This window comes from Phaseolus vulgaris, chromosome 8, assembly GCF_051622355.1.
Source record: "Phaseolus vulgaris cultivar YP4 chromosome 8, ASM5162235v1, whole genome shotgun sequence".
Lineage (NCBI taxonomy): Eukaryota > Viridiplantae > Streptophyta > Magnoliopsida > Fabales > Fabaceae > Phaseolus > Phaseolus vulgaris.
In genome coordinates, this window is record NC_143505.1 from 13,787,539 (window position 1) to 13,808,455 (window position 20,917).

Here is a 20,917-nt window from a genome sequence, read left to right on the forward strand (position 1 = left end):
CGTCCTCCCGGATCAAACGTCCATCTATGAGAATCATCAAACAAAGCAAATGAGTTAGTTGGAGCAGTTGTATAAAAATCAACTTTATGAAGTTGCCATTCCTCTTGTTTTTCTATTGTTTTTGGCAACTTCTCATAATATTTCTCTATTTATTGTTGTATTTGTTCTTGAATCCTCTCATGCATTTTTCTTTTAACAAAGTCATCTTTTGTAACTCCTTCCTTATGCATAAAGGTATGTGGATTAGGAAGGGGTAATAAATCTAAAGGAGTAAGAGGATCAAACTCATATACAACTTCAAATGAAGAAATATTAGTAATCTTGTGAACTACTTTATTGTTTCCATAATTATCCCTAGAGTTGTGATTGTCTCTCATGATTACTCTAGGCATAGTAGAAAGAGTTATATTTTCAACTTCATTTTGGCCATTCGTTTGAGGATCATAAGAAATTGAAAAGTTCAACTTAGTTCCAAGTTTTTTAAAAAGAATCCTCAAAAAATGGTTTTCAAATTTTGGTTCTCTATCTAACACTATGCTTGGAGATAAACCATGAAGTCTTACCACTTCTCTAAAGAAGAGTTTATCCATAACCATAAAAATAGAATCAAAACCTTTTGTCCTAGGAAGTTCTAATATAAAATTTATGCTTATGTCTTCCCATGGAGCACTTGCAGAGGGTGAAGGAGCATATAGTTCATGAGACATTGCCTTAGAGTTAGTTCTAAAATAAGAAATGCATCTAGGGTAATGTCTTTGAACATCTTTGAACATTTTTTCTCATGGGTGACCAAAATATTTTTCCTTTTAAAAGCTCTAGAGTTTTATCAACTCTAAATTGGCCCATGATTTCTCCTTCATGAAGAATTTATTTTTTATGTGTGAAGGTAGTTTCATTGGTACGACCATTGATCATGGAAATTTTAACACTTTGCAATGGTCGTCTCAATAAGAGATGACAAGTTTCTTTAGGCACTACCTCACATAAAAATTTATCTTTGTAGATGCCTATAGATAACTTGACCTTCACTTGTTGGTGATATTTTAGCACATATTCAAAGTAATCTACTACATTTTTATCTATGCAATCCTCTTTTAAGGATTCTTTTTTTACTATGCTTGCAAGTGTTCCTTTACAAAAGGTAAGGCTTTGAGGTTGTTCAACAAGAAACATATTTTCAAAGGTAATTTTAGATGGATTGTCTTGTTGAATGACCTTGTGGGAAGGAACACTCTCCTCCCACGCCTTTTGTTCCCTTAGGATTCGCTCTTTTTCTAATTTTATCTTTTTTTTCTCTTCATCCCTTTTTTGTTTCATTTGTACTTGATCTCTCACCACTTGTGAATGTGGTAAAGGACTAAGTATAAACTTCTTTTGATTATGGGTGAAGGTAATCTCATTGGTTAGACCATTGTGCATGGTTTTCTTGTCAAATTGCCAAGGTCTACCCAATAAGATGTGGCAAGCCTCCATAGGAACTACATCACATAAAACATTATCTATGTAGTTACCTATAGAAAACTCGACTTTCACTTGCTTGTCTACAGTTAGTTCCCCATCTTCATTAATCCATTGAAGTTTGTAAGGTTTTGGATGAGGGACTACTTGTAGACTTAGCTTTTCAACCATCCTAGCGCCACAACAATTGCAACAAGAACCACTATCCACAATGAGAGAACATATGTTTTCTAAAACTTTGCATCTTGTGTGAAAGATGTTCTCCCTTTGTGTTTCTAGTTCTATACTAGTTTGGTTGTTGAGGGTCCTCCTAATCATCATTAATTCCCCCTCTAAAGGATATACTCTTTCATTATCTTCCCCCTCTTCTTTCCCACTAGGTGCTTCATCACAACTAGTATACTCATCTATGCCTCTTAAGAACAAGGTTCTTTGGTTTGGACATTGAGCTTGCACATGGCCTCTTCCAAAACATTTGAAACACTTAACATCCCTAGTGCGAATGGGTGGAGTGAGCATATCTTTACTTATATTTTTTGGAGTCTCTTTTGGTTTTTCCTTAGGTGTATTCTCCTCCCTTTCAAACTCTATTCTTGGATAGGAGTTGGAGTATGAACCTTCCTTACAACTTGAAATTTTCCTTAAATTTTGTTGTTCAGCCTTGATACATAGTTGAACCAAATCATTTAAGTCTTGATAAGGTAAAAGTTCAACTCTATCTCTAATCTCAAGATTTAGCCCACTTAAAAATCTAACTATGGTGGTGGATTCGTTTTCCCTAATAAAGGCTCTCATCATGTATAATTCCATTTTTTGCCTATATTCCTCTACACTCATGGTTCTTTGTTGGAGTCTTTGGAGTTTGTCCATTAACTCCCTATTATAATAGGAGGGAATGTGGCGACATCTTAAGGCTCCCCTAAGATCATTCCAATATTCTATGGGAGGGTCCTTATGAAGACGTCTCTCTCTTTCAAGGGCCGTCCACCAATACCTAGCGTTGCCTTGGAAACTTAGGGTGGCTAAGGATACTTTGTTTTCTTCACTCACATGGTGACATGAAAATAATTGTTCGACCTTCATTTCCCAATCTAGGTAAGCTTCTACATTCTCTTGACCATGGAAATGAGGTAAATCTATCCCAACCTCCCTAGGGCTTTCTTTCTTTTCTCTTCTACCTCTTCTTGGGGGTGGTTGATAATATTTCCTTGATCCTGAGGCTTTGTTCTCCATAGGATTCATTACCCCTAGAGCTAGATGGATGTGAACTTTTTTTAGAATTTGTGACTTCATCTTTAACCACTTTCAAATCATCTCGCATTAGAGCAAATTGAGCATCCCTCTCTTTAAGTTGGGCCTCATGATGCGATTGTCTAAATGAAAGTGTTTGAACATATTGGCAACTTTTTCCAAAAGGATTTTAAGAAGTGTCAATTCACGTTCACTAGAATTGCGAGATGGAGAAGACATGGTTAAAGACTTGTGGCCTTAGTATTTTACCTCAAAAAAGATAAGGATAGTAGTGAAGGTAGCTTTCCAGGAAAGAGAGCTGAGTCACTAGGACTTCTTAAGTACCAAGTCTTTCCTTGCCAAAAACTATCCCTCAAAACTTGTCTCACACCTTTTTCTAAGTAAACTACGTGAGTCACAAGTAGAATGAAGACACAATTTTATGCAAAGAAAACAATGCAAAGCAATTAAAAATACTAGACAAGTAATTAAAGCAAAACAATTAACTAAGCACAAATTAAAGATTGCTAACTAAAATGCTTTAAACTAAACGATTCCTATGGTGATGCTTCTAGAAACTTGGAGCCATGGAAGACACACTCACCGTCTACACGTAATTAATCCACTAATTAATCAAGGTTGAATGTAATTACAACTCAAAGAAATACAAAGAAATTGAATTACACAAAATAAAATTTAGATTTCCTAAACTATGCACTCCTTGGCTTGTTGTTGATCTTCCTTGATGTGTTCTACAATGTGTATGTGTTTGTATTTATATTTGTTGCAGCTCCTTTCCTTAACCTCTTATGGTTAGCCAATTAAAATCTTCAAAACAGTACCTACTAAGTAGGGATGGACTAACCACAAGGTTAATTTCCACTTAACAAGCACCAATTTGAATTTTGTTCATCAACAATTTAAAGGTCAAGAAATGAAAGCAAAGAACAATTCAAATTTAAAATTAGGACAACAGCAAATGGATTTGATTTATATGACACAACTAGAAGGAGTATTGAATAATATTGGACAAGCAATAAAAATAGGCACTCAACAAAAGGTAGCACACAAATTGAACCTAGGGAATGGCACTAGAATTGATTAGGAAACCCAAAACAGTACTACTGGAAATTTTAGGTCCAAAAAGCATGACTTATAAAATTTATGCTGAGCTGGTTATTTGAAATTTGATTCTGAAATTTGAACCACAAACAATTCAAGGTCTTAGCAAACTTTTGGCGCTGGAATCACACCAAATAATTGTGATAAATTTTTCAAAATTCTTGTCCAATTACCGTTTCTTTTGGCGCCAGGATGCACACTTTTTTGTTTGATTTATCATTTTTTTCTCTGTTTTGTCTTTTGATCTTATTCTTTTTTTTCTTAATTTTCTAATACATGCATCTGTATAGATCCAAATTTTCATAATTTTTCTTCAACGTATTTTAATTTCATAACAAAAAAAACAGCCAACACAAAATTTGAAAAACAGAGTAATCCTAATTCTGGAATTAAAAACAAAATGAAGAACTTCAAAAACACAATGGAGTGAATGTATATGAATTTGTATGGATCTAACATACAAATATGAACTCAAACTAAAAAGAAAAATGCACCAAAGGATCAACAAACACAGAATTATAAATCTGGACTCAAATCAAATCAAGAAACCAAAATTATCAACAAAATCAACACTACATGGATTTGATGACAAATTAGGAGAAACATGACTTAGACAAAACACAATTGGATTCAGAAATTAAAATGACTCAAGACACATAAAATGAACCGAATAGAATTGCAAATAAGACTCAAATAAACTAAAAACAGAACAACAACACAATTCTATATGGATTCCTACACAAATGTGAAAATTAGAAGCTCAAGAACAATTTGAACACAATGCACCGATTGGATTTCTCCAAACAGCGCCTAAATCAAATTAAAATGCAAAAAACAGCAAGACAATATGGAGAATTGAAGAACAACACGGAAACAAGAAGAACACAAAAATTAAAATGAAAGAAGACACTTAGCTCTTGTAGAACCATAGCTCATGATACCAAATGATGGATTTGTGCCTTCCTAGTTTCGGATTTGTAGGTGAATTGCGGAAGCTTCATGGATTGGAGATGGAACAAGGTCCTCCTAAGAGTGGTGGTGACCTTGAAGGTGCATGAGAAGTAGGATTTGAGAGTGGTGAGGCCAACTCTACTTGGAAGGTGACGATTTAGGGAGATTAAGAGCCTAACCTAGGAAGTTTTGGGCAAAGAGTGAGATTGACACAATTTTGGCAGCAATTCACTCATGTATTAATCTTGCATTTACATGACCCAAGCTCCTCTATATATAACAAGAGTGGGATGAATATGAAAAGAGAATTGGAGGGAAATTCAAATGTTGGCACATGGGAAGGTGGCTCCTAAATTCAGCACATGTGAGGTAGGTTCTAGAATTCTTGCATGTGCTAGGAGTTCTAGAACCTTATGCTCCACTTAGGCTAAATGTGCGCTGGACCTAAGTTTAATTAGGAGTAGGAAACTCTAATTAAACTTAGGTTAGCATTTTAGGTACCACTTTGCATGTTTCAACAAAAATACAAAAGAATTAAACTATGCTACTTTTGACAAAAATGTAAAAACTATTCTACACTAGAGTTTATGACATGTAGAATAAGTCCTCTTGACCCCTCTTTGACCATAACTCTAGTGGTTGCCTCAATTTGACATTTTGGTGGTCTTTCAATGGATTGGTGTCGGGGCCTCTTCCATCATCCCCTCCCTCTTGAAAAGGATTTGTATTCAAATCCAAGGCTTCGTCCTCGTCATTAGTAAGGGGATGTATGTGGTTGGATGGTGTCCATCAGGAGAGATGTTTATTTCTTTTGGCTTAGTAGATGTCTCTTTTTTTGTATAGTTTTGGTTGATATTTACGCCCACTTATATTAGTTTTATTGAATCTGTTTTGTCTATTGGAATTGTGAAATTTTGGATTATGTAGGTTCATATGGGGGATATAAGTAGTAGGATCTATTTTTTAAAAAGCTACATTCATTGGCTTTTTTGTATAAGGGTTGAATTATGCCTTAAATACTCTCATTTATTCATTTTTATTTACTGATAAAAAAATGTAAAGGAAGTAAATTTCATAAAGAAGCCTCGACACACCAAATGTTAGTCCAAAAGTTTATTTTTTTTTCATTCCCCAAAGTTCATCTTGTATTGTTTTTCACAAATTTAAACCAAGGATTAGTGTTAGTCCATATAAAAGAAGAACTATACTTGACCCGACTGGTTTATATGAGAAAGGAACCAAGCAAGCATAATCGCAGCCCGAGGAAGCTTATTATGAAGAAACCCTTAAGTCAGTTTAATCAAATATGTTTTATTTTCTTCTATCAAATTTAGCATCTCAATGCCACCTTCCTCAGTACGCCTACACAACCAGCTCCATCTCACTACACTAAGGGTCTTGAAGATATGTCACCAGTCCACACAAAATTCCACAGCTAACCATTCGCTTCCTTTAAAAATAAAATAGGACATTCACTAGTGTAAATAAGACTTTTTATGACAGTTCTACAGGACTTTTTATGACATGATGGTGCCATAGATTCAGGCAATATAGAAACTCTACATTTTCTAAGTCGGTTGAAAAACGGTCATAGTGAGGTGAACTTACTATGACTGTTGTATATAACTGTCATAAAATGTGCAAAATATTTGTCATAGTATGTTCAAACAGAACTTTTTATGATTAATATTTATAGAACAGTCATAAAAAATATGACTCACTATGATGGTTCTTATCAGAATTGTCATAGTAAGTGGTTTTCTATGGAAAATATTTCTACCACCCGTCATAGTAAATCATATTTTTTATGTTAGATATTGCAATAACCGTCATAGTAAGTTTAATTTTTTTTAAAACATTTGTTTTATCAATTTTTCTCCATTCATTAATAATTATTACCTGCATATCAATATTATCCAAACAATTGCATACAATTTCTAGACAAACTCATTCATTGATAATTCAATGGTATCTAATAAACATTGTAAAAAGAGATAAATATAACATCACCAATTTCAATTCCATTTCTAAAAATCTATAATTGTATCAAAATTATTGTTTGCTTTTGTATTTGATGATTTCTTCGTGATTTTGTCTCCAAAATACATTTTAAAGAATTAGAAAAGATAATTACATATTTTTTTCAGTTTTTATATATTTTGAAAAACTATTAATATAACAATATATATAAAAAAAATGCCTCCATTTGGTTTTGTATTTTAACAAATGAAAAAGTTAAATCTATTCTTTTCGCAAAATAACATCTTTTCCCTTCAAAATTCATATCGACGACTTATTTTGAAATTAATAATGGGATTTTACCTTCAATAATGCCAAATGCATTTAAATGTTGTTCAACGTGAAACATTAAAGTTACTGATAAAAGTTGTATGGATATATGTAGTTTAGTGAAATAACACTAAAAGGAAACATGTTTCTTCATAATTGCCAAATGTTTCAACCCGAAACACTAACTATGAAAGTAAAACAATAAATAAATCAACCAATGGGTAGTAGCACATTCAAAAACTGGGTGAACTTATTGTTGATATTCATGATTATTCCACCATTAATGATGCTACATACTTTATTTTCAAAATCTTCAACATCTACTAGTTTTATCAAAAAAATATTTTAATAAATAAAATAAAATAAAATTGGTGTTAACAAGTTCACTATTAACTTTTAACATAAAATAGAATCTTTAAAAAATTATCTAAAATAAAGTTAGATAATATCTTAACACAGTGAAGCAACATACAATTTAGGAGTGACAAATATATTATATCATAATGATAATTTGAAGTTTATGATTTACAGGGTGAGCATTCTGGAATCCAAAAGCAGCCTTGCCTGCAGAAAAATAGAGGTGTCTGACAGGAGACTTTGATATGTTAGATTGACGTTTTGAAGTTTTAATGTTAGCTACATAACTAAAAAAACAAGATAGGTACACAAAGTGCTTTCAATATTACATATATGTTGAAGATGTAGAAGGAATTATTCATGATCATTTCTTTCAATTCTACAAAAAATGTTGAAGAGAATAATACATCATTAATGCATATTAATTGAGCCCATACTTATGCTAACCAAGCCAAAGGTTCTTCTATTTTATCGTCATGTCTGCAAAAGATAACAAAGCATTCCACCCACCTTTAATCTTCCCATTACAGTAGTTTCAAATGAAGGCAGAGATACCATTTTTATTTCTAAATTTTACTTTCTTGTTGTGTAAACAGCACAAACTTCCCTTACATTAAGATTAATAAATCCGTTTAAAAGATAAAATTCTTTTAATAATTTTTTGGAGTCGACTACTTCACCAAATAAATTGAGATCGAGTCATTCGCATCCATTTCTATCAAGAACGTGCAAAATTTTGTATGACGAAGTATTGTGTGTCGGTTCGGTGTGTTACACACAATAATAACTAACAATGACTGACACTTTATTGACCGAGGGCTCCAATTTTTCTATGATGACCTCGGTATCAAGTTTATCACAACCTCAGTCGAACACCCTGAGATCAATGGGCAGGCTGAGGCTGCCAACAAAGTCATCCTGAACGAACTGAAGAAGCAACTCGGCAAAGCAAAATGCCGATGGACTGAATAATTGTTTGAAGTCTTGTGGGCATATCGCTGCACCTCCAAGACCACCACGCAAAAAACACCGTATAGCCTAACGTACATGACCGAAGCAATAATCCCGGTCGAGGTAGGCGAGCTTACCATCAGAAGGCAGATGTTTGATCTGACCTTAGATTTAGTCAACGAGCTCCACGACAAGAGCAAGATTCGAGAGGCAGCATGCAAACTTCGGGCGGCGAGACACTACAACACGAAGGTTCAACCGAGGAGCTTCCAAAAGGGAAACCTTGTCTGGAGGATGAGGAGCGATGCAAGGAAGAATGAAGGCAAGTTCTCATTCAACTAGGAAGGGCCATTCCGAATCCGAGAAGTTGCAGCTGGGGGGCGTACCACCTAGAGTGGATGTCAAGCAAAATTGTACCGAGGACATGGAATGCCACGCAACTCAAGTTTTATTATGGTTAATCAATAAAATTTACGCATTCTTTCCTCACCCGGCCGGTTTTTCCTACGGAGGGTTTTTAGTGGAAGAGGTTTTAATGAGACGTTTCTCTCCAATTGTTTGCAATTTAAGGTCAAGTTCACGTATCTTTTGGCGCTCAGTTCGATCTGGATGAAGCCTTAACCGACATACCATGTCAATACCGCAAAAACCTCGGGTCGATCTACACAAAGCCTTAACCGGCATACCCTGCCGATACCGCAAAAAACTCGAGTTCGTCTCGATAAGCCTTAACCGACATACCTTGTTGATACCGCAAAACCTCATGTTGATTTGTATGAAGCCTTAATCGGCATACCCTACCAACACCGAGAAACCTTGGTTCGGTCTGGATGAAGCCTTAATCGGCATACCCTGCCGATACCGCAAAAGCTGGGTGCAGTCAAGAACGTAGCCTTAACCGGCTTACGTTACCAACACCCATAAGACTCACGCTCGGTCTGGATGAAGCCTCAATCGGCATACCCTGCCGAAATCTTAAAACGCATTACAAGCACAATCGAGTCAATTACTTAACTTGTTCAATTCTCTTTCTTCAAATAAGTTATCTGACTGATTACTTAACTTGTTATATTCTCTTTGTTAAATTAAGTTATTCTAACCGAAGAACTTAACATGATCAAAGAAAGCTACAACATGCGAAGAAATGACCATTTCATTAATGAAGAAAGCAAGGAGGAGGCCACACCTCGACCTCGAAGGTAAAGCGATAAAAGGCCACATCCCGACCATAGGAAGCAAAAAATTAAAGCTTAAGACTTACTGTTCTTCGCCTTCAGCACCTTCAGTCGACGCAGGTTGAGTTGTGCTCTTCAAGGCCCTCACCTCGTCCCTCAACAAGATCTGACCCTCAAAAACTCGTCTTTGGGGTCGAACTCACTAGATGGCGGCGGACCATTGCAGAGGACGTGGGCCTATCGAACAGCCAGGAGAAAACTTTGGTTGACCAGCTCCAAAGTCTCATCAATGTTTCTATCCAGCTCTACCTCGACCGCTCCCTTCTCAGCCTTCAACTCAGAATTCTCGACATGCAACATTGAGATCTTCTTCATGCGTGCATTCTCGGCCGCCATCTTCGCAACTCACCGCTCGACCTTCGACAATCTCCCACTTGGCGCCCTCCCGAGGAAGCTTCTCCATGTACTCAATGTTAGTCGCAAGAGACTGCTTCAGGTTCCTCGAAGCCTCTGAAAGCTCATGCTCAAGTCGAGAGATTTCCTCGGCGTGATGACCCCGGTCCTCAGAACCCAGGTGGACAAGTACGAGCGCTCGGTTGGAGCAAGTCCTCAGAGGGGACCCCTCGGATGAGCTCTCAGGTCAGCTCGGGCAGACCAATCTTTACCCCCCTTTCAAATTGTAAGTCACCTCCCAACATCGACAGGGGTGACATGGAGAACTCCATTATATGCTCAATCACAATAGGGGGAATCGGTTGGTTGAAGTCGTCCGTTAGTAGCGAGTCAACGTCTATCGGCGATTGACAAGGATAGGGTGTTGTCGGCATTACCCCAGGGGAGCGGGTGGTTGTGGCTATGTTGCCCCCCTCTCTCGGCCTCCTTTTGCTTTTTCCTGAAGGGCCAGCACCACCGACAACCCTTTCTCGGTCGTCAAGGCCTCAATGCTCGGCCTCCTCTTCTGCTGGGCGGCCCTTTCCTTAAAGGTGTCAAGCAAGCCCTTTGCCAAAGGAGCATCTTGGTTCATGATTTCTCCAACAATAAGAAGCAAAGTGTTAGTTAAAAACAAAGCAACTTACCGAGACTGTAGAAAATCAGCTTACCCTTAAAGGCTGCCCAGCAAGATGCTTTTGCATACACGATTATCAGCATCTGTATAGGAAGTTTCCTTGGGAGCTTATCAAAGAGAGAAAGAATCTCTAGCTCCTCAGCATCCATGGTTGGATGAGGCCACTCCTTAAACTTCTGAGGCTTCCTAGTCTAAGACATAGGAAACCTCGATCGACCGACTTCGTCAAAGAAGTATGGCATGGTTTCCGGTTGGACGAAGACTTTGAAAAGTCTTTCTTTGAACTTTTTGTACGAAGTGGTGTAGGAGCTTAAGAGGATATTACATGATTGACTGATCAGTGAATGCCACAGAACAGGCTCAAACGGATGGGAGGTGTAATAGCTTAAAAAACATGAAGGGATTGGATGTAAACGAAGAACGTCACATATCATGCGGAAGGCCTGGATGGACGCTCAGGTATTGGGATAAAGCTGAGTAGGAGCCACATTGAGCACCTTAAGGACGCCCATCATGAAGTTATCGAAAGGTAAAGAAATGTGTAAGTCTGAAAAAAGACAATAATACATATAAAAGAAAGGTGACTCGGTGGAAGACCGACCCAAACATATGGTCTCGGCCGGTAGGCACGACTCAACCCTAAAGAAGCTAAGGCTAGCATCTGCCTTCAAAATCGGGAACCTGTCCAAAAAATCAGTGACAGAGGTCTCGATCGTAAAGATAGAGGTGATTCTAGTTACCTTAGGATCCACCCAGTCAATCTCCAGGGGGGAGATGACCTGCTCAAGGAAGTCTAACTGGTCTATAGCACCTCCCGGGTCGTCCCCTCTAGCCACCTCCACAGGGCACAACACTTGGATTGTACCAACGGACAAAGGCTCGATCATGGAGGAGTCAAAAACAGAAGAAGATAAAGACAAAGATAAAGACGAAGAGGAAGAAGGACGCATGGAACGAGGAGAATTGGGGACCGGAGAAGAAGAAGAGGTAGGACGAGACAGATAAGACATGACTAACCTTATGAAAGCCGACATACAGCAACTTAGGAGGACCAGAAGTGTTTGAGTCTCGAAGCAAATGTGTGAGTAGTAGCGCAGTGTCTCGGAACTATTGGGACCACTATTTATAGCCATCGAGGGTCTCGGGAGGCGAAGCGTTGCAACCATCTCAATCGTTAGATCTTTTCGATCGAACGATCCTCGTCACTTGGCGCCCAAAAAACTCCTCATCAATGCGGGTCACGTCATGCATTAGGTGCCATCTAACGCCACGTCCGACATCGAGAACCCCAATCGTCACACCAAACTTAGAAATCCGACTGGCACATCTGATGGCAGAGCCCCCAGCCATGCAAAACCACATAATAAGGAGGATAAAGACCTAGAGATTGTTTATTAATTTAATTGCAAATATGTGTCTAATTGGGCTTTTGTTTATTTTTATAGGCCTAATCAAGAGGACAACTCTAGGGTGTCCAAACATATCCAAGAAGACCTTCAACTCATCAAAACATAAACTAAACCTTTGGTCAGAAGAACACAAGAAGACTGAGTTTCTGCTGACTAATCAACATTATTTTTGGGCCAAGCTTTAGCTTAAATAAATTGTATAAAGTTTTTTAGGATTTCATGGGTCATGTACTGGGCCTAGTACCATAAAATAATTGGACCAAATATTTGGGCTAAGTAGCATAGGTTTTTGGGCTTGTATTTAGGCCAATAGAAAAATAGGTATAGTTAGGGTTAAAAGTGACTAATTAGGGTAACAATTGCGCTTCTTTGAGCCTAATATAACCCTAAAATGTCTAGGGTATATTGGGAACGAAAATCACCTTGGCATAGAGCACATGGACGTCAACATGACAACCTAGGAGTGGAGAGGATTTAGCACGGAAGGTTTGAGCTAAACATGGAAAGCATGACTCCACATGACACCTTCTCATTGGAGAGTTTTATTTTGAATTTTCAAATTTTGGCTCCAAAATGTTCAGCCCTCTCTCCTATAAATTGAGGTGCTCGGCTCTCATTTTTTTTCTAAGATTAATGAATGAGTGAAATTTCTCCCAAAGTTGTTAGCCTTTCTCACTCCCTTGTCTTGCCTCTCTAGGATAAACACTTTAATCTTCTTCTTAACCTAGCTCAAGTGATATGGCTCAACCAATCACTCTCCCTGCCTATCATGCACCTCGAATAAAACCATAGCTCTATATGATCCATCCTTGTTCATCTCTTCCATTGAAGCTTCCGCCAATTCTCTCCAAAATTCAATAAAAGAATTTGGTTATGAAGGCACAATTCTATCAACATCACTCTCAAAAGACTCTTCGGATTAATCATCCTTGAGCCTGAGGACAAGTGTACCGGTGAGGGTCGTACAACTGATGTCACATCTCAGTCCCCATCATTGGGTCGATCGTGGTAAAGGTCTACGTCCATAGGGTCGACCGACAACACAAGTCCATTTACACTCAATCAAGGTTAGCGAAGCTAATTCACGATTAAGAGCTAGGTAATGCAGCCCTAAATGCGACCCAACTCCTTAACCTAACCTAATAAGGAAAGCCCACCAAAGGTAATATAAATAACTAATATTCCAAGAATCAGGTACATCATCGAGAACTGAGTACCGAACGTCTTTGCTGACTTGAGCGTCGGAGTGCCTTCTGCATGTACCCTCTGAGTTTGGATTACAAGAAGACCGAGAGCCAAAGCTAGAAAGGAAGGAAGTTAAAGGACAGACGACTAACTGATAAAAGGAGATAGAAGAATCATCTTAATAGTTCTCTAGGTAGCCCCCGAATGAGAACAACTTCAAACTCTGCCTCTCCAAGTAGTCTCTCCCCGTCGAGGTTGCCATCGTCACCACAACCAGCACCGTCCAATGTCGCCATCGACACCTTCATGGGAACCCTCACTTTCAACGCCCCCTTTGCCTTCCCCAAATCAAGCCGCAAGTGCATTCACTTATGAATTTTTCTTTAATCGATAATACTTTGCCTTTACTCACAAATTGTGCTCATAAAACGTGCTCTCAAAGATGTGAAGATTCACCCTGGACCTAAACTTTTGATTCTTAACCACATTCAAAGGGACCTTGAAAAGTTAGCATTAGTGTTCCCCATTTAGGACGTATTAATGGTTAAAAAAAATCTTTTAATTGATTATTCGGGCAATTTTTTCCATTTTCATGGTTCCAAATTTAAATTACAAATTTCTGAAATCTGGGGACCCAAATCTTACCCAACCTTGACCAAGCACCCAAATCTCACCCAACCTTGTCACTCTTGCGTGCTCTGTTTAGACGAAACTCTATTTTTAAAGATGGTGGAAGAAAAAAAGGTTGCAGTTAGATGGTTGATAAGTGTCTAATTTAAGTAATATTTCATATTAAAATATAGGCACTTATAAGGATTTATTGCTAATTTACATATAAAATATTCCTTACACTAGTGCAGAAAAGCAAAACGAGTGCGACTATTTTACATTTATAAGGGCGGCTATATAACCACATTTTATGAGCACACATTTGTAAATCGAAGAGATAAGAAGGCGGCTATATAGCCGCATTCGTAAATTCGATTTATAAATGCGGCTATTTACATAGACGCATTTATAAATCGCATTTACGAGAGGCGTTTAGGGTTTCTTTTCTTTTTCGTTGTTGATTGGGTTTCTATGAAAAATTCTCAACTTTGATCTTTTCCGAAGAACATGGTCATTATTTTAGCATTTCTTTTGATCTCTTGGTGCATCCATATCACATCTCTTCGTATTTCATCCCAATGGAAGTCCAAAAAACGAAAATAAAAACCTTCCCAATGAAGCATGACCTTAGCAATGGCATAAGACAAAACATAAAAGAAACGCAAAACATACAAAAATCAATGGTGAAGAAGAAGAATGGAAGACAATGTTTACCAATGACACGAAGACAATGCAAAGAAGAGAAGAAGAAAAGAGGAAGCACTGTTAATGGAGGAAGCACATAAGAGAAACGAAGCGCAGGAGAAATGAGAGTAACAAAACGTAAGTGGCGTGTTTCTGAATTAGGGTTAAAAAGGTTTTTAAAAGGCGACTATTTGTAAAGATGCATTCGTAAATCAAGGGTTTTGATTTACAAGGGCGACTATACAAATAGCCGCCCTTGTAAATCAAAGTGTTTTGATTTACAAGGGCGGTTGTACAAATAGTCGCCCTTGTAAATCAAATGTTTGATTTACAAGAGTGGCTTTACTAATAGCCGCACTTGTAAATGAACTTAATTACAAAAATGTCATCGCATTTTTAACGAAAGCGTTTGAGCACAAAGTCGTACTAAATAAACCGCATTTGTTTATACATTTTGCACTAGTGCTAATTTATGAATTTATACTTTTTTACATTTTTTATGAGCTTTATTTGAAGAAGAGCATTTTATTCCCAAATTTGGTGTTAATTGTAGATTTTTAGGGAGGATTGAAGATTTGGAGTAAAGGAGAATAATTTAAGCCAAAAAGATAAAGCTGAACGGTCCCAAAATGGAAAAATATGCAAAGAAAGATTGGGCATTTTTTATTTTTATCACTTAGCCCATTAGCGCGACATAGGAATCAACCTAACCATAGAAAACTAGGATAAATAGGGGGCTAGAGGCTCAACCCTAGTGTGCCAGATTGAGAGAAAAACATCATAGAGTGAATTGTAACCCAATTGGAAGAATGGAAGGTGCTAGAAGTATGCGGGGCTAATTCTACCCTTTAGGATTGTGACTAATCTGTTCAAACTCTTATGTATTGAGGTGATATCTTATATATATATATATATATATATATATATATATATATATATTAATATTCAGTTCTTGATTGATTATTGGTATTATTGTTTTACTTTTAAATTTTCGTGACAAATTGAGAATTTTAAATCCGACTGAGAGGTATCTTTAGGGTTCAAACCTAAACAACAATACTTAGCATATTTGAGTGCTAGAGACAGACTTGAAATGTTAATTGTCATTAACGTTTGAGTGTGATTCTAAGTTGTTTTTATAAGTATGCGAGAGTTCGATATTTAAGAAACATTCTTAAGGATTTTATATGTGAGAGATCGATATAAATGAATTTTTTACGGGCATCAAATTCAACCAAAGAACTTAATATTAACATGCTAATCAAAATACATGAGTGAGAGAGATGAAACCTAATCCCTATTTTTCCAATTGAAGCAACTAATTCTTTGTTTGTTTTCTTATTGATCAGTGCCAACATAACCAACTCAAAACTTTTTTTATTGTTCTGTTGATATATTTAGCAAATATTGTACTCGATAATTCACTGTTCCTTGTGGGATCGATATCCGTCTTTAGAGACAATTATTACTTCTGACAAACGGGATGCACTTGCCGTAAAAAGTCATCCGTGGCAAGGAAAGAGAGAAAATGAGTCCTTTACGAGGAAATATGTGGCTAAGACTTTGAGATTTGCAGTTGTAGAAGAGGAGAAGAGTAGCTACAGGAGGAATGCCAAAGAAATGAGAAAGCTTTTAGTTCCACAAAAATGGGTGTTCGATTATATCATGGAGTCCACCCATGCACAATTGTGCCACACTCTATACCACGTTTTATGCCACATAATCTCCACTTAACGTCGTCAATGGAAATTTAACAGAAAAAACCAAATTGCATATTTTTAAAAAAAAATTAGAGACCAAATTGAATTTTTTAAAAACCATTATATTAAATTGAATATTGACTGTAAATATAGAAACCAAAAATTGATTAAACTTTAAAAATTTTTCTTTATATTTATATTTGATGTTGTAATTGAAGCAAGAGATTATGGATATGGATTAAATTAATATTGAATTTCGAGTTTTTATTACAATTAAAATGGTATGGGCAGGTTTGAAATTGAAAAATTGATTAGAAACTAGGGTTGTTAACTTTGAAAATTTGAATCATTGGAACTCCAAACGAAAAGAAACTTAAGTTGTGATAATCTCTGTTTTGTGGGATACGTTTCAGATTAACAATATGAGTTTCAGGCCTCGTAACATTTCTGCCACATGAATGATGCTGTAGGTATTTCATTACAGGTGTTTGTAATAGTTTTTAGGTCCGAAAATTGTTGCTTTGTGAGGAAATGAAAGTAAGAAAGGTTTGTGAGGGGCTCTAACATGATAGGGAAGTGGAGCTATCATTTTCTTTTTATAAGGATTGGAGTATTACTCAAATATTTCATCTATTTTATTTATTTTATTTTTTCTGATAATATATATATATATATATATATATGTAAAATTAATTAAATTTAATATTATTTTCAATAAAAGCAGGGTAGTTGAATATATTATTAGTGTTGATGGGCTGGCACGTACGAACAATTATCGTTTGCATTTAAGAGGTATTTTCCATTTCCCTTTAAGTAGAAGGCTTCAACTTATTGCTCACGCTAAATTTGTATATAGAAAAGTCGGTAACAGCATGTTCAAGATTTGACTCCTTTTGTCTCATAAAATGGTCCGTTTCAGTTAAGAAAATGGGCAAAACTCTTGCTTTTGAATGGTCCATTATGGAGAGAAAACGTTGTCATCAATCATAAAGACTAAGGATAGAATGTGCTAATTATATATATCCGGGTACATATTTATGTTTCAATTCGATTGAGACATATTTGTCTCAGATTAAATTAGATTGACGTTGGGGTCCATCTCTTCGCCAAAATGTTGTTCTCGGCCTCAAATTCTGACTCAATAATTATTAAAAAAAAATCACTTTAACGTTCCAAGTTACTAAATATTTGCGTGATGTTGTAGTCACAATGCGGAAAGCACGAACCAATTTCACAAAAATTAAGACTTCAAAACTAGCAGTAAATACACCCTTAAATAAAGAGTTTGAGAGAGATAGGAGAGAAAACTATTGTTGTGTCTAAAAAGAGAAAATACACGTCTATTATAGAGTTTATGCTGTGAATGAACATTAAAGGAAATAAAATCAAATAAAATGAGTTTAATGTAGTAACTTAGTTCAAACAAAAAGAATTTGAAAACATAAGATAATTGGAGATAAAAAGAAATAATATGAAAGATTATTTTTACCGATTAAAGAGATTTGAACACAACGAAGGAAAATTTGAAAGCAGCATGATCTAGGAAAAATTGAAAGCAGCATAATCCATGAAAATTTGAAAGCAGCATAATCTAGGAAATTTCGAGAAAAAAAAAAGAAATACATAATTATAAAGTCACACGTTACATTAAGAACGTTAATTTATAGTTGCGAAGAAAGAATAGAAATAATTTTCCATTTAAGAGTGAGGTTAATAAAAATAATAAATATATAAAAGTTGATTATTATATATAATAACATAAAAGGTGATTAATTGGCACAAACATTTGTATAGTAATATTGATTTTGACTTTCCCAAGTTGTTTAAGGGTTAGTGATATAGGAGTAGGCAGCCACATCACATATGGTTCCTTGTTTGCGACCTATATTAAAAGGAAGACGTTGAAGCGACTAACTACATATACTCTTACCTTCAACAACAAATACATTATACAAATATATATATATATATATATATCATCTCCTTTCTTCTTCCATTGTTGCTCCAAAATTTGAATCCCATTAGTCTCCAATGTCTTCTACTGTGGACTCAGTTGTTCGAGACCCTTTCAAAAACTCATGGAAAACCCTTCGTTTCCCCAACATCAAACCCAGCCAACTTCTTCGTTTCTTCTTCAAAGCGGGTCTTGCAGCTTCAACCTTCTTCCTCATAACCCTAGTTTTTCACCTTACCCTATCCTACAACCAATCCCAATACCATAACAGCAGCCACACATCCTTCAAATACATCCTCCAACAACAGAAAACCACTCACCAACAACAACCGCCCACCAACATCTCCCACCTCTTCTTTGGTATTGGCGGCTCCGTCGCCACGTGGGACACACGCCGCCAATACTCAGACATGTGGTGGCGCCGCGGTGTCACCAGAGGCTTTGTGTGGCTCGACAGCCACCCATCGGGGAACGCGACGTGGCCGGAGAGTTCACCGCCGTATAAGGTCTCCGGTGACACGTCAGCGTTCCAGTACACGTGCTCGTACGGGTCGCGATCGGCGATTCGTGTGGCGCGGATTGTGAAGGAGAGCTTCGAGCTGGGGGTGGAAAACGTGAGGTGGTTCGTTATGGGTGATGACGACACCGTTTTCTTCACCGACAACCTCGTTATGGTTTTGTCGAAGTATGATCATAATGAAATGTACTACGTGGGTGGGAATTCTGAGAGTGTGGAACAGGATGTGATACATTTTTACACTATGGCGTTTGGTGGTGGTGGGTTTGCGATAAGTTACCCTCTGGCGAAGGTGTTGGTCAGAATTTTGGACGGTTGCATTGATCGTTACGCTGAGTTTTATGGGTCTGATCAGAAAATTCAGAGTTGCATCAGTGAGATTGGGGTTCAGGTTACCAAAGAACCAGGTTTTCATCAGGTTTGGTTTTTTTTTTCTCTATTTTTGTTTGTGTTGGAAAGGCACATTATCAGAAATTGAGGTTTCCGTTATGATTTAATTGATTTTATGATTTTCGAGGGTTTCGAATATTACTATTATAATTTCTTTTTATAAAACCGTGCAAAAACATTAGAAAATCAAATAAAATAAAAAGTTTATTTTCTTAATGAAAGCTAAAATGGCAGTTTAATGTTATAATGTTGAATAATTTTGAAATAAAATGAGTGCTCCTAAGTTGGTCAACTAAATTTTTAATAAGTTGACAGGTCAAAATATATCTCAGCTGTTAATACGCTTATTATAGTATTTATTCTTAAATCAATTTATTTAATGGAAAGTACAAAAATAATTTTAAGTGATTTTCAATATATTCTTTTGAAAATGAACTTTTACTGACTTTATCAAATAACTGATTTACAGAGGAAATGTTATTTTGCTACTTTTGTTTTAACTCATTTTTATTTTTATATTTCAGGTAGATATAAGGGGGAAGCCATACGGGTTGTTAGCGTCACATCCGGTGGCTCCGTTGGTTTCGTTACACCATATGGATTACGTGGATCCGATATTTCCCAACATGACCCGGGTTGACGCCGTTAAAAAACTGGTAACCGCCTACGAAAGAGATTCGGGTCGGGCTCTGCAGAAGAGCTTCTGTTACGACCTCCGACGAAACTGGTCCGTTTCGGTGTCGTGGGGCTACAGCGTTGAGATATACCCCACTCTACGCAGGGCCAAGGAACTAGAAACGGCGTTTCGGACTTTCCGCACGTGGCGGAGTTGGAGTGATGGCCCGTTTATTTTCAATACCCGACCCGTTGGTTCCGATCCGTGTGAGAAACCAGTGTTGTTTATGCTGGATCGGGTTCTGAATGTGGGCGAGGACAAGACCCGGTCTATCTATAGAAGGCACGAAGACACAGTGGGGAACGTGTGCAAGCGTGATGAGTACGCGCAGGCTTTAGACGTGCAATACGTCAACGTTTTAGCACCACGCTTTATGCCGGACGAGTGGAAAAAGGTTTGTGATTTTTTCCAGCGCGTGTTTGACGCTTCGTAGTATATTTAAGTGATTTAAATTTTATGAAGACGTTCTTGAACACATTTTTCATGAGTAATTAAATTTTAAAAAGTATAAAAAGTTATAATTTAATAAATTTATAATTATTGTTTTTAACTAATAAAATATGTGGGTGAATGAGCAGGCGCCACGTAGGCAATGCTGCGAGATAGTGAACGCCTCAGATGGGGTGATGAACAATAATAGCGTAGTTGGCGTTAAGATCAGAGGCTGCCATCGATTGGAGAGTGTGACTCCTCCCTAGAAAATTGGATTGAATCTGAAGTTTCTTGCAAATGGAAGCCCAACACTGATGACGATGATGATTGAACCATGGTCAGAAGAGCAAAACGAATATACGCAACTTCTGAACAAAAGACTGAAACCACAAACGTTTGTAGTATTCTATTACTCCATTTATATGTCAATGTATATATGATTTTGAGAGAGTAGAAGAGAAATTTATGTGGCCCAAACTTGTCTTAAATCTTAAATCTTACTCATACATAGTAATTAAAAAATTATATCTAATTTCATAATACTTTGGTAGGTCTACAATGTATTTAAATTGCGTTCAGATAATAGGTTTTCAAATACTAAACATAGTATTTAACTACGCAAATATGGTGGTTCTTTTAGGTGAACCAATACTACGAAGATATGGATTTAAATACTATATTCAAAGATGGAATGGTTTCCTAGGTTGCTCACCAGAACCACTCTAATTAGTGGGATTTTTTTTTCAACATAAGTATATATAT

General features: G+C 36.8%; 2 protein-coding genes across 2 annotated transcripts; one reads left to right on the forward strand and one right to left on the reverse strand.

The window, feature by feature from the left end:
- Positions 1-649: 649 nt before the first annotated feature.
- LOC150025443 (uncharacterized) lies at positions 650-2,445 on the reverse strand. Its single transcript, XM_090294030.1, has 2 exons — positions 1,233-2,445; positions 650-723 (listed from the first exon to the last, which is right to left on the reverse strand). Exons 1-2 carry the CDS (start codon positions 2,326-2,328, stop codon positions 650-652), a joined length of 1,170 nt encoding a protein of 389 aa, XP_090150156.1. The 5' UTR covers positions 2,329-2,445.
- A 15,730-nt stretch (positions 2,446-18,175) lies between these two features.
- LOC137827129 (glycosyltransferase (DUF604)) lies at positions 18,176-20,632 on the forward strand. Its single transcript, XM_068633346.2, has 3 exons — positions 18,176-19,075; positions 19,572-20,117; positions 20,302-20,632. The coding sequence occupies exons 1-3, from the start codon at positions 18,218-18,220 to the stop codon at positions 20,419-20,421; spliced, it is 1,524 nt and encodes a 507-aa protein (XP_068489447.1). The 5' UTR covers positions 18,176-18,217; the 3' UTR covers positions 20,422-20,632.
- Positions 20,633-20,917: the final 285 nt, after the last annotated feature.

What these genes read in the sequence shown, in the direction of transcription:
- LOC150025443 (XM_090294030.1), bottom strand. Translation starts at nt 2,328, where the DNA reads ATGGACAAACTCCAAAGACTCCAACAAAGAACCATGAGTGTAGAGGAA. An exon ending in ACAAAAGGCGTGGGAGGAGA is followed by an intron (nt 724 to 1,232) that starts GTGTTCCTTCCC and finishes TTCTTATTTTAG; the next exon opens with AACTAACTCTAAGGCAATGT.
- LOC137827129 (XM_068633346.2), top strand. Translation starts at nt 18,218, where the DNA reads ATGTCTTCTACTGTGGACTCAGTTGTTCGAGACCCTTTCAAAAACTCA. An exon ending in AAGAACCAGGTTTTCATCAG is followed by an intron (nt 19,076 to 19,571) that starts GTTTGGTTTTTT and finishes TTTATATTTCAG; the next exon opens with GTAGATATAAGGGGGAAGCC. An exon ending in TGCCGGACGAGTGGAAAAAG is followed by an intron (nt 20,118 to 20,301) that starts GTTTGTGATTTT and finishes GTGAATGAGCAG; the next exon opens with GCGCCACGTAGGCAATGCTG.